Source organism: Sinohyriopsis cumingii, chromosome 5 (genome assembly GCF_028554795.1).
Source record: "Sinohyriopsis cumingii isolate HCF-2022 chromosome 5, ASM2855479v2, whole genome shotgun sequence".
NCBI lineage: Eukaryota > Metazoa > Mollusca > Bivalvia > Unionida > Unionidae > Sinohyriopsis > Sinohyriopsis cumingii.
Window position 1 is genome coordinate 31003295 of NC_142965.1, and position 12762 is coordinate 31016056.

The 12762-nt window shown below is 36.7% G+C and overlaps 1 protein-coding gene across 1 annotated transcript in view; it reads left to right on the forward strand.

The window, feature by feature from the left end:
- The first annotated feature begins 11228 nt into the window (after positions 1–11228).
- The window catches only part of LOC149798876 (uncharacterized), a 74377-nt gene continuing 72843 nt past the window's right edge, over positions 11229–12762 (forward strand). Inside the window, exon 1 of the mRNA XM_089957791.1 lies at positions 11229–11398. Within this exon, the coding sequence (XP_089813917.1) occupies positions 11354–11398 (45 nt within the window). The 5' untranslated portion in view covers positions 11229–11353. The remainder of the gene's footprint in view (positions 11399–12762) is intronic.

Sequence of the window (12762 nt, forward strand, 5' to 3'; positions counted from 1 at the left end):
GACGGTCCACTTCACCATATCTTCGTCGTGTCCATATCCGAGTTACTTTCCTATATCATCTCCCAATAGGGAGAGATGTACTTACAAGAATATACATGAATAGTCACAATAAACGTGACACAGAATAACGTTTGGACTTTCTACTTATTCCCTTAATGAACCCCATACGACCATGTACACAAAGCTTTAACAAATTAGTAATATCATACGGTTTTAAATTGATCATGGAATGATTAAGCTTACACTGGAAACTGTTATTAACACACACACACACACACACACACACACTGCTGTGGAGCATTTCTGCGCACCTAAGGTTTTCGTTTTCAATACTGAAGCAAAACACATACCAAATTCGAGCGATTGACAAAAATAAAATACAGCAATGCCTACCATTTGAAAAGATGCAATTGTCACCGGAATATTCTGTTCAAAATAATGTTAATTTTGGACACAGGGGATACCACCACCCTGTTTTCCTGACTCGCGATCTATCGGCCTATTCTGCGCATAGCTTTGAAAAGATGTAATGTTTATCCAAAGGGCTATAGAAATTAAATATATTACTTTGGACTGTTTCTGTCAGCAGTTCAGTCGAGTAATTAGGTCAGGTTTATAGCTAGTTTTACAAAATTCAACTTAAAAATGCCAATAAATGGCAAGAGATCTTAAGCAAACTAAACCGATCTTGTAAAAAAGTTAGTAAAGTTCAACATTTTATGAAAAATAAGCGTTACGTGGAAGAGAAACAACAATGAATAGGATGTAATGTGTTTACAACGTCTTGTTGATGGGGAAAAATTACTATAGAATTTAGAAACAGACTATACACCGGGGAATTTGTTGAGAATTTATGTTCTAGCGGCAAGTAGACGCAGTTGGATAGCAGACGATTTTGTACTTGTGGAACAACTTCTTGTAAAATTGAAAACTTGGATTAAAATACAGTTTTTTTAAGGTACACATTTCCATCTTTTATATAATGTATTTATTTGTATGGTTCTAAAAGATGCATAGTAAATTGAATTTTCTGGGTTACAGGTTCAAGAAGGTCATGGAGGGGTCTTAACGTTGCCATTTAGAAATCATATTTTTATGTGCATTTCGAATCTAAATGTGGGATATTTTTGTACAATTTATGAATACCACTTTTCTTAATTAATGTACGATTGTTCTTACTGGATATAAAATGGATTTTTGACCCAAAATAGCACGTGATCAAATGTTTACAGAAATGACGTATCGTTGCGCAGAATTATCCGACGCTCAGAATTGGCCGACATGGCGGTATACCACACAAATATTAGATGCAAATATTAATCCGATTTGAGAACCGATATTGTGTAAGTTTATTTTCTTCCAGTGGTTAATATGAGCCACCCAATTAGTCTCTAAAGTTGAACCCCTTCTTGAAGCACGTACGCATTGGAAAAATTCCTTTTATGCGTTTGCCATTCAGCCATGTTGTAGTGAAGATGTAATTTTTAGCTGCGATGAAAACTAGTCTTGTTTTTGTCTATTATGTTATTATTAAATGTTCCTGAGTATAAAAGAACGCTTAATTCTTAACTTTGATTTCTGTAAATATGATCAAAAGAATATTCCAAGAATGTTTATTTTTCTTGACATCGATTTCTAATGATTGCCGTATCGATCATGTAAGAATGCTTATCAAACAGAACACATACGTATTTAAGGAACATTGTCTCAACAGATAATTTCCCTGTTAACATACAAGCTCATAATTCTCATTGAATTTTCTTCCTTTAATTATTCATGACATAGTTTTCTGTCTAACGTTATGATCCGGGCATTTGACGTTTAGCCATGTTGTTGTGAAGATGCCATTTTATGCAGTGATGAAAACAATTCATATCTATATTGAAGATCAAGTCATGCAATAAAGTTACAGTCAGCCAGTTGAAGTCTTGTGACTTTATTCCAAACCCTGTGACAAATGTTTTGTATAAATATACAGGAAACTCTTACAATCTGGAAGATCACGTACACAAGAATTCCTGACATTACATTCCTTGTTACTTCTGAAAGGAAAACATGCGGGTTGCTGAGTTCAGTAACGTAACCGTACAAATCCGTTTATTTGGTTTTGTTTGGGCTGAACTATTTGAAAGAATTAAATAATTTCCATCAAGTTTTATCAATTTTTTTTGTTTTTATTTTAGTCGAATGTAGATAGTGGTACAAGCCGCAGAATGTCCCAGAATAAACTACAGTTCGTCTCCTGGGATCTACGGTATTGCACAAATGGGTTACTTGAGCTACGTCCAAAATATACCATTATATTTGTTTGTGTGCTGATATTTCGGAATTAATACTAGTAGGTAATATCAGAAGGTAAGTTGTTATATGTCGTTGCTGTTGTAAAGTAAACTATATATATAGCAATATGAAACGCTGCAAATGTTTAAGATAAATGAATCTGTTTTAGCCAGTTTAACAAACAATGTCATTCCTATTCATGAAGTAGTTATGCCGTTTTTGCCTTTGTTTGGTCTTATTATTTGTGATATAGAGCACGGCCTGCATCCCCTAATCTTTATTGTAAAATTTAATTCAGCAATGTATTAAATAATCGGCGCACCTAAACTCAAAGCGAAATTAACACAAGCTTCAATCTGTACCTGTAAGAAGAAAATCTGTTTTGCTAACATCGAAAAATACCTGTCGTAGTTCTAATGATCACGCTTGCAAATATTTGGTAGACCTAAAACTGCTATTTTATAACTATGCTTACCGTTGCACGGGACCTTGTATAGATATGCATTATATGATAAAATAGTAATTCACAAATGGCGTATTTTTCTATATTAGCTGATGATATTTGCTGGTGTTAGGTGCTGGCTCCGGCGCTTGACCATGTTTTAAATGTGTCATCGGAGTCAAGTCACATAATCAACTTTGTCGCCCACGTGGATCTGTTCGTGAATATATCATCGCGCGAGACGGCAGGTATTAGCTTAACTTGTGATTGTACGTACACCTGTGACTGTGCAGATAGCTTTGGCTTCACATATAGATTCAGAAATAATCAAAACCAAGAAATAAATTAAACAATAGCTAGTTTCTGATCCTGGTAGAGTACAAAAATCAAAAGAAGTTATCGATGGACTTTTTTAATTAGAGAAGGCTCTCTCCCAAGCTGTGTGAGAAACGCTGACATCCTTAAATTATTGAGATCAGTAGTTGCACTAGATCAACGTGCTTCTCAGATAATTCATCATCTAATGTTAATACATCAATCATTGCTAATACAAAAGCAACGGTATGGCAACTGAAACAATTTGCAAGTGAGCGTAATATACGAATACCAAGAGGTGCGAGAAAAGCTGACATACTTGCGATATTTGAGGACGAACAAACCCGTCGCTGAATTGCTATTGAGGATGAACAAAACCGTTATCGTGATGAACGAAAGCGTTTTGCATCTGGTATTGCTACTGAAGCCACTGAAAATGCACAGCAATCACAAGTACTAACACTTAAATTTCAGAATCATAATAGAAAATTCGCTCATCACGTGGCAATTATCCCTCGCACACATACAAACCAGACCAAAACGCTTGAAAACTGTTACCAAATATCATTCCAGCAATCTCATCGGTGTTACAACGCTCTGACCACTCTCGAGTTAAAGCAGACACTATTCTTAATGCGCGTTTGGTTGTACCGCTTAGTTGTGACAAGGATCGATTTAAAACGACTACATTGTGGATTCACAGCGGTGCCCGCAACACCCTGAACCGTAAAGAAACCAAGACAATCAATGATGAAATTGACAAAGGCTCTGAAAACATTTAGTTGATGGGTTTCTTACATCGCTAGAGCTTACAGCGAAATCAGTTTGAAACTTTGAAACAGTTCTATTTAGTGATGGCATGATTACGATTCGCGATAACATTCGTGCGTTTTTCGCTGCCACTCATTGCTGGATCTGTTATTTTCCATATGATGGAACTCAAAGTGTAAGTAAAACTTCTCGAGAAGCAGCACAACACATGTAATCTACAATTAAGAATTTACCCAAACAAAACAACAATCATGTTGTGCTTCATATTCTCAGTGGATATGATGACCACTTGATTATACAAGCAGTGGCCACAGCATCAAACTCACCAATAATTGTTATTCCAAGCAACGTGGTAAAATACATAACGGTTCGGCTTGGACAGTTACAGTTCGTCGATTCGTTAAAGTTTCTTAATTCGTTCATGGACAACGCAGTCTCACGGTGGAAAACTTTAAAATTATCCGTCGATACAGTGCCTGGGGTGCTAAAGCCCAGGGTACCAGACCTCATTTACTTGTTAACTAGAAAAGGTGTGCAACCGTACGAGTACATGAACGACTGTGACAAGTTTACTGAAAGTCAGTTACCACCGATTGAAGCGTTTTATTCGTCGTTGTCACGCGAAGTTATTTCACAAAAAAGATTATAAAAACGCAAAGTTTGGTCAGCATTCCAGTGCAAAAATATCGGTGACTACCACGACTTATATCTGCGCACTGATGTGTTACTGCTTGCTGATGTGTTTGAGAAATTTAGTGACACTATAATGCACGTGTACAAGTTAGAGCCCGCTCATTACTTCTCATCACCTGGTATGGCCTGTGATGTGTTGTTGACAAAAACCAAAATCAAGTTGATATTGCTGACAGATGTTGACCAACATCAATTTGTTGAGCGCTCACTTCGTGGCGGGATTTCTATGGCGAGTCACTGATAGGCGCACAAAAACTCAAACATAGACGGGTAAGACTTCGCTGCCCCGAACAGATACATCATGTATCTAGATATCAATAACCTGTATGACAGGGCAATGGTGAAATTGTTTCAGAGGATAGATCCTGGGCACACTGAGATACAAAACACATAAATGATTGCTACATTAACAGTGACCGCGGATACTTTTTTGAAGTTGGTGTAAATTATCTGGAACATTTACGAATTTGATACCAGCGATTATCCAAAAAGAACATCCATTGTTCAGTAACACTAATAAAACATTTGTTGTGAAGTTCAAAGACGAATGCTCGGGTAAACCAACCGAATAATATGGGGTACTAGGTCCTAAAATGTATTCAATCGTGGTTAGAACCAGTAACATTAAAAAAGCTAAAGTTGTCCCTAGCATGGCTGTGCATAAATACCTCTAGCACAGCATGTACGCTAACTGGAATAGATGAAGATTCGGATCCAATCCGTAAAATAGATAAACTCACCAAGGATATAAAAAGCCACAAGAGCAACTGAGTACTTGCCACAGGTGATGTAAGAAACCAAAGAAGGCGTCTGTGAAATTGAAAAGATGACAAAAGAACGAGCCATTAAAGAAATATCTCTATCACCCGGTTACCAGTCAAGGTTGTTAGTGAATCTTTGAAAATCCCATCCTTGCAGGTTTACTTGTACCGTACAACTGGAAAAATTTAGTTTTCAAAGAACCATCACAGAACATAAGAAGGTATGGACCAAGCGGGTATACAGGGAACCTACTGGGTTTTTAAAAGCCTCTGGTGAGAATTTTGTGCATTATAGAGAATACTTGTTTTGGCTGAACTGGAAATGATGATAAAGCAAAGTATGAGATGCATCATTTTATATAACTCCTGTACGGGACGAAAGCAGATGAATATTCAGATCAAGCCCCCACAGAACCATTGACAAAAGAGTAACAAATATCGACACATCTAGAACCACACGCAACTATACATCACTCAAAACATGCATCACTTATGCCTCCAACATAAAAATGTCATACAAAAATGTGTAAAACCAGAAGAACAAGAACAATTAATAGAGCATCAACCAACACGTACAACTGCACCCACACAGGAACAAAACAAACAAATAAATAAAGAGGTTAGAGCAGCAATCTCAATTTCGCACAAAGGACGAACAATTTGAGGGAATAAGAGAACGGGTAAGGAGAAGACCATGGTGGAGTGGGTGACCCTAACGACCTCAAAGATCAATTGGAAACACTCGTGGCATCAATTCATGCGGGCACCAACGCATCAGAAGTTATTAAAGAGGCCGCATTAGTTACTGCTTACCAATGACATCATAGACGGAAAAATATATCGCGCGTTGAAGTGACCAATTATGTATATCACGTCACCGATGATGAATTATGTGGCAATTTTGGTCAAAATCTTTGCTGTAACGCAACAGGCTGTTTTAAATACAAGGCATAGCGTTGCTTCGATTATTAAAATCTCATGAACGAAACCAGAATTCAGTGTGACGTTTTCAACACCTCTTACCTCTGGGGAATCAAGCACACATGAGATTGCGCTAACGTCGCTGCTAGTTTATTACAGTTGGCTTTAATATCCGATCTTAACCATTTGATGTTCTGCCCGCAAACACCAGATTGTGGAACAACTTGGCATATAGCATAACTTCATACAGATACGTATGATATTACCTCAGTCAATGATGAGGTCCAATAAAGAATTTAAGTGTTTACTGGAACAGACTTTACGATTTCTATACGTGAACATTAGACAACTTGAAATGCAGGTCGTTGTTAGTATAAAAGAAAAAACGTTTCCGCTGACCGGTTAAAAATTCTGGTATTGCAAGGGGTTGAATCGCTATAAGATCTACTGGGGCGATTCGTGACTCTACAACTAAATACGGTTACGCTACCATCAACAGAAATTATGCAGGCTGATGTTCGTAAATCATTAATGAAGCCGCTCCACAACGATATTCATTGATTGCAAATCTGGTAATAGGAAGTGGATTTGAAAAGCGGCTCTTTATAACTAGATACTAGACAAAATCAATAATCATGGATCAATTCAAAGACATATAAGAATCCTCATATGACATGGGTGCGTCTGTGTTGGTGGATCGCAGCAAAAGAGATTTTCGGTATTATTCATATCTGGCCAGGAATCTCAATGAATTAAAAGTAGAATTGCATGTGCAGGACACGTCATGGTTTTGTTTATTTCCATTTGAGGCATTCTAAGAAATTGATGGAAAACTTGTACAGATTGACGCTGGCGGTACCGATTATTCTGCTTATACAACAGTTAACAACGGAATCATGTCGTTGTTCAACAACGCACGTTATTTCATCGATAGAAAGGAAATCGAATTAATTCTCGACAACGGGTGTTGCCTGACGATTATTGGACTTGCCATATGCAACGATGATTACGCGAAAACAGCTTGCCTGACTATGATGTTTATCAAGGAGACATCTCATCTGATAATGCAGACTCTCAACCGTATTCAATTAGGCGTCCTCGAAATCATGCAGGCAACGATGAGGTAGATGTAGCATCCGCAGTTGTAAGTCCTAACAACACTTTTAACAATGGATTCGCACAGTGTCAAGGAAAATATCGTGCAGACTCATTACAATTTTCGGGTACAATTTACCTCAGTTGATATTTCGGTTTTGCAGAGATGTTTGCAAGGTTATTTTGGGGGCCAAACTTACATTCATATTAACTTCAGCGATGCAGTTTAGCGTGGTGCAGGTGCCTATGACTGTAGAGTTGTGTTAGAAACTTTAACATTGTGGATGTCTTTGCTAATCTGACTACAAAATTCCGTTTGTTATCGTTTATCCGATCTTGAACCGCCTCGACGCTGTCTTTTCGCTCACATACCACCAGGTGCTATTGTGGGACAGTTTACACGGCAAATAAGTACCCAACATGGCTTTATCGAACCAAAACATGTTTTGGACGTTTCAGCTTATAAATAAAGGCAATGCCTAAAATGATATTTGTCATCTTTGAAGTGACTTAAATTTCGTTGCGGTTACACGGCCGTCAGAAACCTACTGAAGAAATTCAGCATAAATATACAACCAATCAAGCTGCACGTGCATTCACAATCTGTGGTCGTATATGGACCGGCATGAATCATCTGTAATGAATATTTCCCAACACGAGATCATGGCATTGTATCCGAATTATTAAATTTCATTGAAACAATTAGAGTTGTTCAGGCAATCGGTTGTTGATATGTTTTCCTTTCTTGGTAGGTAACGCTGATGGTGGTTATCGATGTTTTGCTGTGATATTTTCTGACAAGACTCTGTTGCTGGAGGGTTCGGGTGTTACTGAGGAGACTCCATATCCACTGACCAACAAGCACGCATAATAACCAATACGCAGTACTACTGACCAGCACCCACATCTACCAAAATGCGTATTAGAATATATGTTAGAGAGTAAAGTAATGAGGTTCAACACTTAATTTCAAATAGACAAACGCTCACTATCACCTACCCAACACTCGCCCATTTACAAGCTTAGCAGAGAGCGGCATGTCCATTGGCCAAAATGCTTCCTAGTGTCATTACCTAAACCTCATATCTCATGTTATGTAGGCGGTGTAGTTAAAACTGCGCATATTGTATTCGTGTTATAAATAGATATGATCAAGGGAACCAACTAATGTAGACGTGCATAACCATCATGGAAAATTACGAAACTGTTTCGGTTTATAGCGGAGACTAGAAAATAAACAGAACATTGGATTAAAATGCCTGGACTAAAAGTAATAATAAAATTCAGAAATTACTAAGGACTTTAACGGAGCCTGAAAAGGTATTGAATATTAATATTTAAAAAATGTGGCTTCGACTAAAAGCAAAGCTAAACTTACTTAACTGTCACGGACTTCATCCAAAATATAATAGTCACTAATACACATAATTAGAATCCAACATTCACCCTTAGAAACATAATAAATGATGGAACGGGGATATTTGAGGTTCACTCACACCTACTTATGGACAGTCACACATCATTACTATCTGTCACCTGCACATAAGTATGCAAGATCACCTGACAAAGGGCTTGTAATTAATATGATTCATAATTACAATTAAAGACAGGTTAATATCCATCAACACACGCATACAAACTCGTCTGATCGGGGGTATAGATTATATAGTTACTGAATACTACCACACACAGTTACAAGTCAAAACACGTTATTTGCAATCAGAAACCTATACACGTGCATACGAACTTATGTGAAGTGGATCTTAGATACATAATGTGTATGATCACTAACGGTCGTCCTTACAAAACAAATACCTATTATTACAAACAAAACAGAGTAGGGTAGAGAATGGGTGTATGTCATGACAATTAACACATATTGCCAAATATAAAAACATGCCTGCATGAAAAATGTGTCAGTATATCTAAATAATAATAATAATAGTACTAATAATAATAATAGTATTATTATTATTATCTTCTTCTTCACTTTTTCTTCATTTTTCCATTTTTCTTTTGTATGGAGGACACTTCTTCTTCTATTCAGTTCTGTTTAGTCCTGAAATCCAAGAATCGAAACTGGGTGAATTCCCTTTCCAATGTACATTAACTTCTTTATAACAACGTTTTCCCGCTTTATGTATTCTGTGATCGAAAATGATTTCAACATCGTACACGTCGTCATATTTTTCGTTCATTTGTTTTTACTCTGGCAATGAAGCGGTTTCTTTTAAGACTACTCCTTCATATCTTCTAACTTAGAGTTTTGTAATTTTTGTACTACTTTTATTCTAAGCAATATTTTAATTTACATTGTTTTGCAGATTTTTCTGGTTTTGGAGTTTTATTATTACTTTTAATCTCTGACATTTTAGTCTAATATTCTTTGCGGGAAGGGGGACGGTTCAAGTGTCCGCTGTAATCTGTGACAGTTTCGTAATTTTTGCATTAATTAACGTCATTTTCAATTTAGTGCTATTATGAAATGCATTTCTTGAGTATAGATATTTATAACATTAGTAAAATATGTTTTGTTATATGTGCGTGGGTTATGGTCAGTATATGTAGGTGCTATCAGTAGCACCGTGTGTTGGTCAATAGGTTTGTGCAGTTGTCATTATGTGTGTGTATCAGTAATCATGGACGCTGGTCAGTAGGTGTGGGTGATGGTTTGTTGTTTATGTGCTGTTCATTAGATGTGGGTGCTGCACAATAACATTGTATTAGCTAGTAAGCATGGGTTCTTCTCGCGGTAACACTGCGTATTGGTTAGTAGTCGTTGGTATTGGTTAGTTGATATGGGTCTGGTCAGTAAGACCGTGCTGGCCAGTAGGTGTTGATGATTGTCATTAGTTGTATGCACTGGTGAATGGTCGAGTGTGCGATGGCCATTCAGACGGCATCTTGGTTAGTAAGTGTAGGTGATGGTCAGTATTTGAGTGGGTGTTGGTCAGTCAAATGACCTCTTGGTTAGAAAGTGCAGGTATTGGTCTGTACATTCATCCATATGCAAAAATTTGAAACTGTAGAGTGCCACCTTAACAACACGGTCGCCATATTTTGTTGGACTTGTCTATTTTTAGATAACATATGTGATGTAGCTGGCCGACTTCGAGAAGCTGTGAATAATTCCGTAAATTTCCGTAACTTTGGGAGTCACCTCTCTTTCAACATGTATATGCAAGAGTTATAAAAAAATTGTTCATTTTTTTTTTAATAATGAAACTATGCACTACAAAAATTGCATGTAGACGACAATGTTTTTATTAAAATGGATTTTATAGAAACTGGAACAGGACAGTTTGCATCCTGTCTGGTTGTTAACATCAACAGCTTCCATTTGGTTTGAAACGCGAAGAGTCAACTGGCGACAGTCAGGTTTTAAATTAATAATTGATGGAAGAATGATTACTTTTTATGCATTGTTTTAATGTCCTTAATGCTTTTCGTTTAAAAATTTCACTTTTCTTCTGCAACTTTAAATAAAAAATTGAATAAGTTATTTTGCTTTAATAGCCTGAAACTTGTTTACTTTGCTATCGTGATGACACGTCATTTAGTCAATGTGACATGCATGGAACTAGTATGATGTAATAAAAACTACCTGCGTGAGGGTGGTTCAACATGGCCATTGTTTACATCCGAGTTTTTTTTTTTTTTTTTTTTTTTGTAGCATGCGACCGGGAAAGGCCAATATTATTCTGATTGTAGACGAGATGGGCATCAGACACTGGTGATTTATTACTTTCTTATTACTGGCATGTTTTTGTTTTGTTTGGTTTGTATTTTTATTCGGTTTTTTTTTTTTTTTTTTTTTTTTTTTTTTTTGCTGTTGCGGGGAAGGCGGGTTGGGTGGGGTGGGGGGTGGGAAATCACGGAACCAAGTGGTATCATTTACTAGGGAGTGAATTTGTTGCAACACCAGTTTTAAATTTAACACTACACCGGCAATGCGAACATAAACAACAGTCGAAATGAGCAACACGATAAACAGTCTGTCATCATAATTTTATCTCTGAATGTTCAAGATTCAATAATTTTGACATAAATTGAAATTAATACTTAACTTGAAAATATGTCGAGGATGATTGGTCATGTGACATTAGACGTTGGAGAGCAGGTGAGTTTGCATTGAAATTTATCACTGAATCATAATGCAGTGTATCCCTATAATAGCAACAGGAGATGATTTTTCAGAATTTTAGAACGTATGAAAATTGAACGTTTTCTGCCTAATTTGAATGTGCAGAATTAAAAAATGAACTTAGCTTTATGGTGTCTTTTTAAATAATTCACAGCATGCTTTCAAACACATGCACCATTAGCTGCCATCTCACCTTTGTCTGCGTGGGTTCGAGTCCGGATTCAGCCAATGTGGGTATGTGAGATAGCTTGCCAGTAGCTTCTCGTGGGTCGGTGGTTCTTTCTGGGGTTTTCCCGGGTTCTTCCTCCACCATTAATACTGGCCGCCATGTATAGCCTATCGTGTGCTGAAAAATGGCGTTAAACCCTACTACAACAACAACAACAACATGCACCATTAGACCAACAAGTAGGTCTCCGCTATTTTTTTCTGAGAGCGGAGACCAACGCTGTCAGAAAGAAAGAAAAAAAAGGCGGAGACCTGCCTGTTGGTCCAATGCACCATTAACCATTTTAATATTATCTTTGGTCACTTTTTGCAAAATATTGACTTCATTGTTATTTCAATCTGAAATTTGCTTTTCTTCCATATGGTAATATAGAAATGTTTTGCGAACACTTACTATAGTATTAATAATAAATTCACATTTTCATTGTTTCGAGAACTTCCTAAATCTTTTTGTGCCAGTTTTTAATTACCCTCCTCTCATTTATGCATTTTTACATGAAATACCATAAAGATGAGTCATACACAGGTTGAAATTATATATCTTACTTTTAAAGCTAACAGTGCGTAATCATTATATTTTTCTTGTACATATGTTGATCTAAATTCATAATTTAGTAAACAACAATTGCCACTAAATTGTATAATATGATAGCCCATATTATCGTGGTACTTAAGGTTCTTATTGGTATATATTACGACTTTTGCTATTACTGCTTACTTATAATTTGTAAAGTTTCAGTGACTTTCCCTCTTTCTATTCCTATAAAAAATCTTTGTCATTTGTAGTCCTACATGTAAGACATGACGCTGATATTTATGTTTTGGGCATCGGGATCTTAATGCCTAACTAACGGCGCTGTGTAGCTTGTTTTGATGTCGACTAACATTGTTACGAAAGTAAAATTTTCAGGAATATTTCACACAACTGACAGCTAAAATAATGACACTTTTCTACAAAGTAAAGTTATAATGTTTTAGTCAGACTTTACTTACTCTGATGCCTTTCTCTAATAAATTCAAATTCTCACAAAAGAAATGGACCTGTTTTCAAGTTTCATTGGCCTACATTTCAGTTGGCTGGAAAGAGATGAAAGCCGAGAATGCCGAAATCG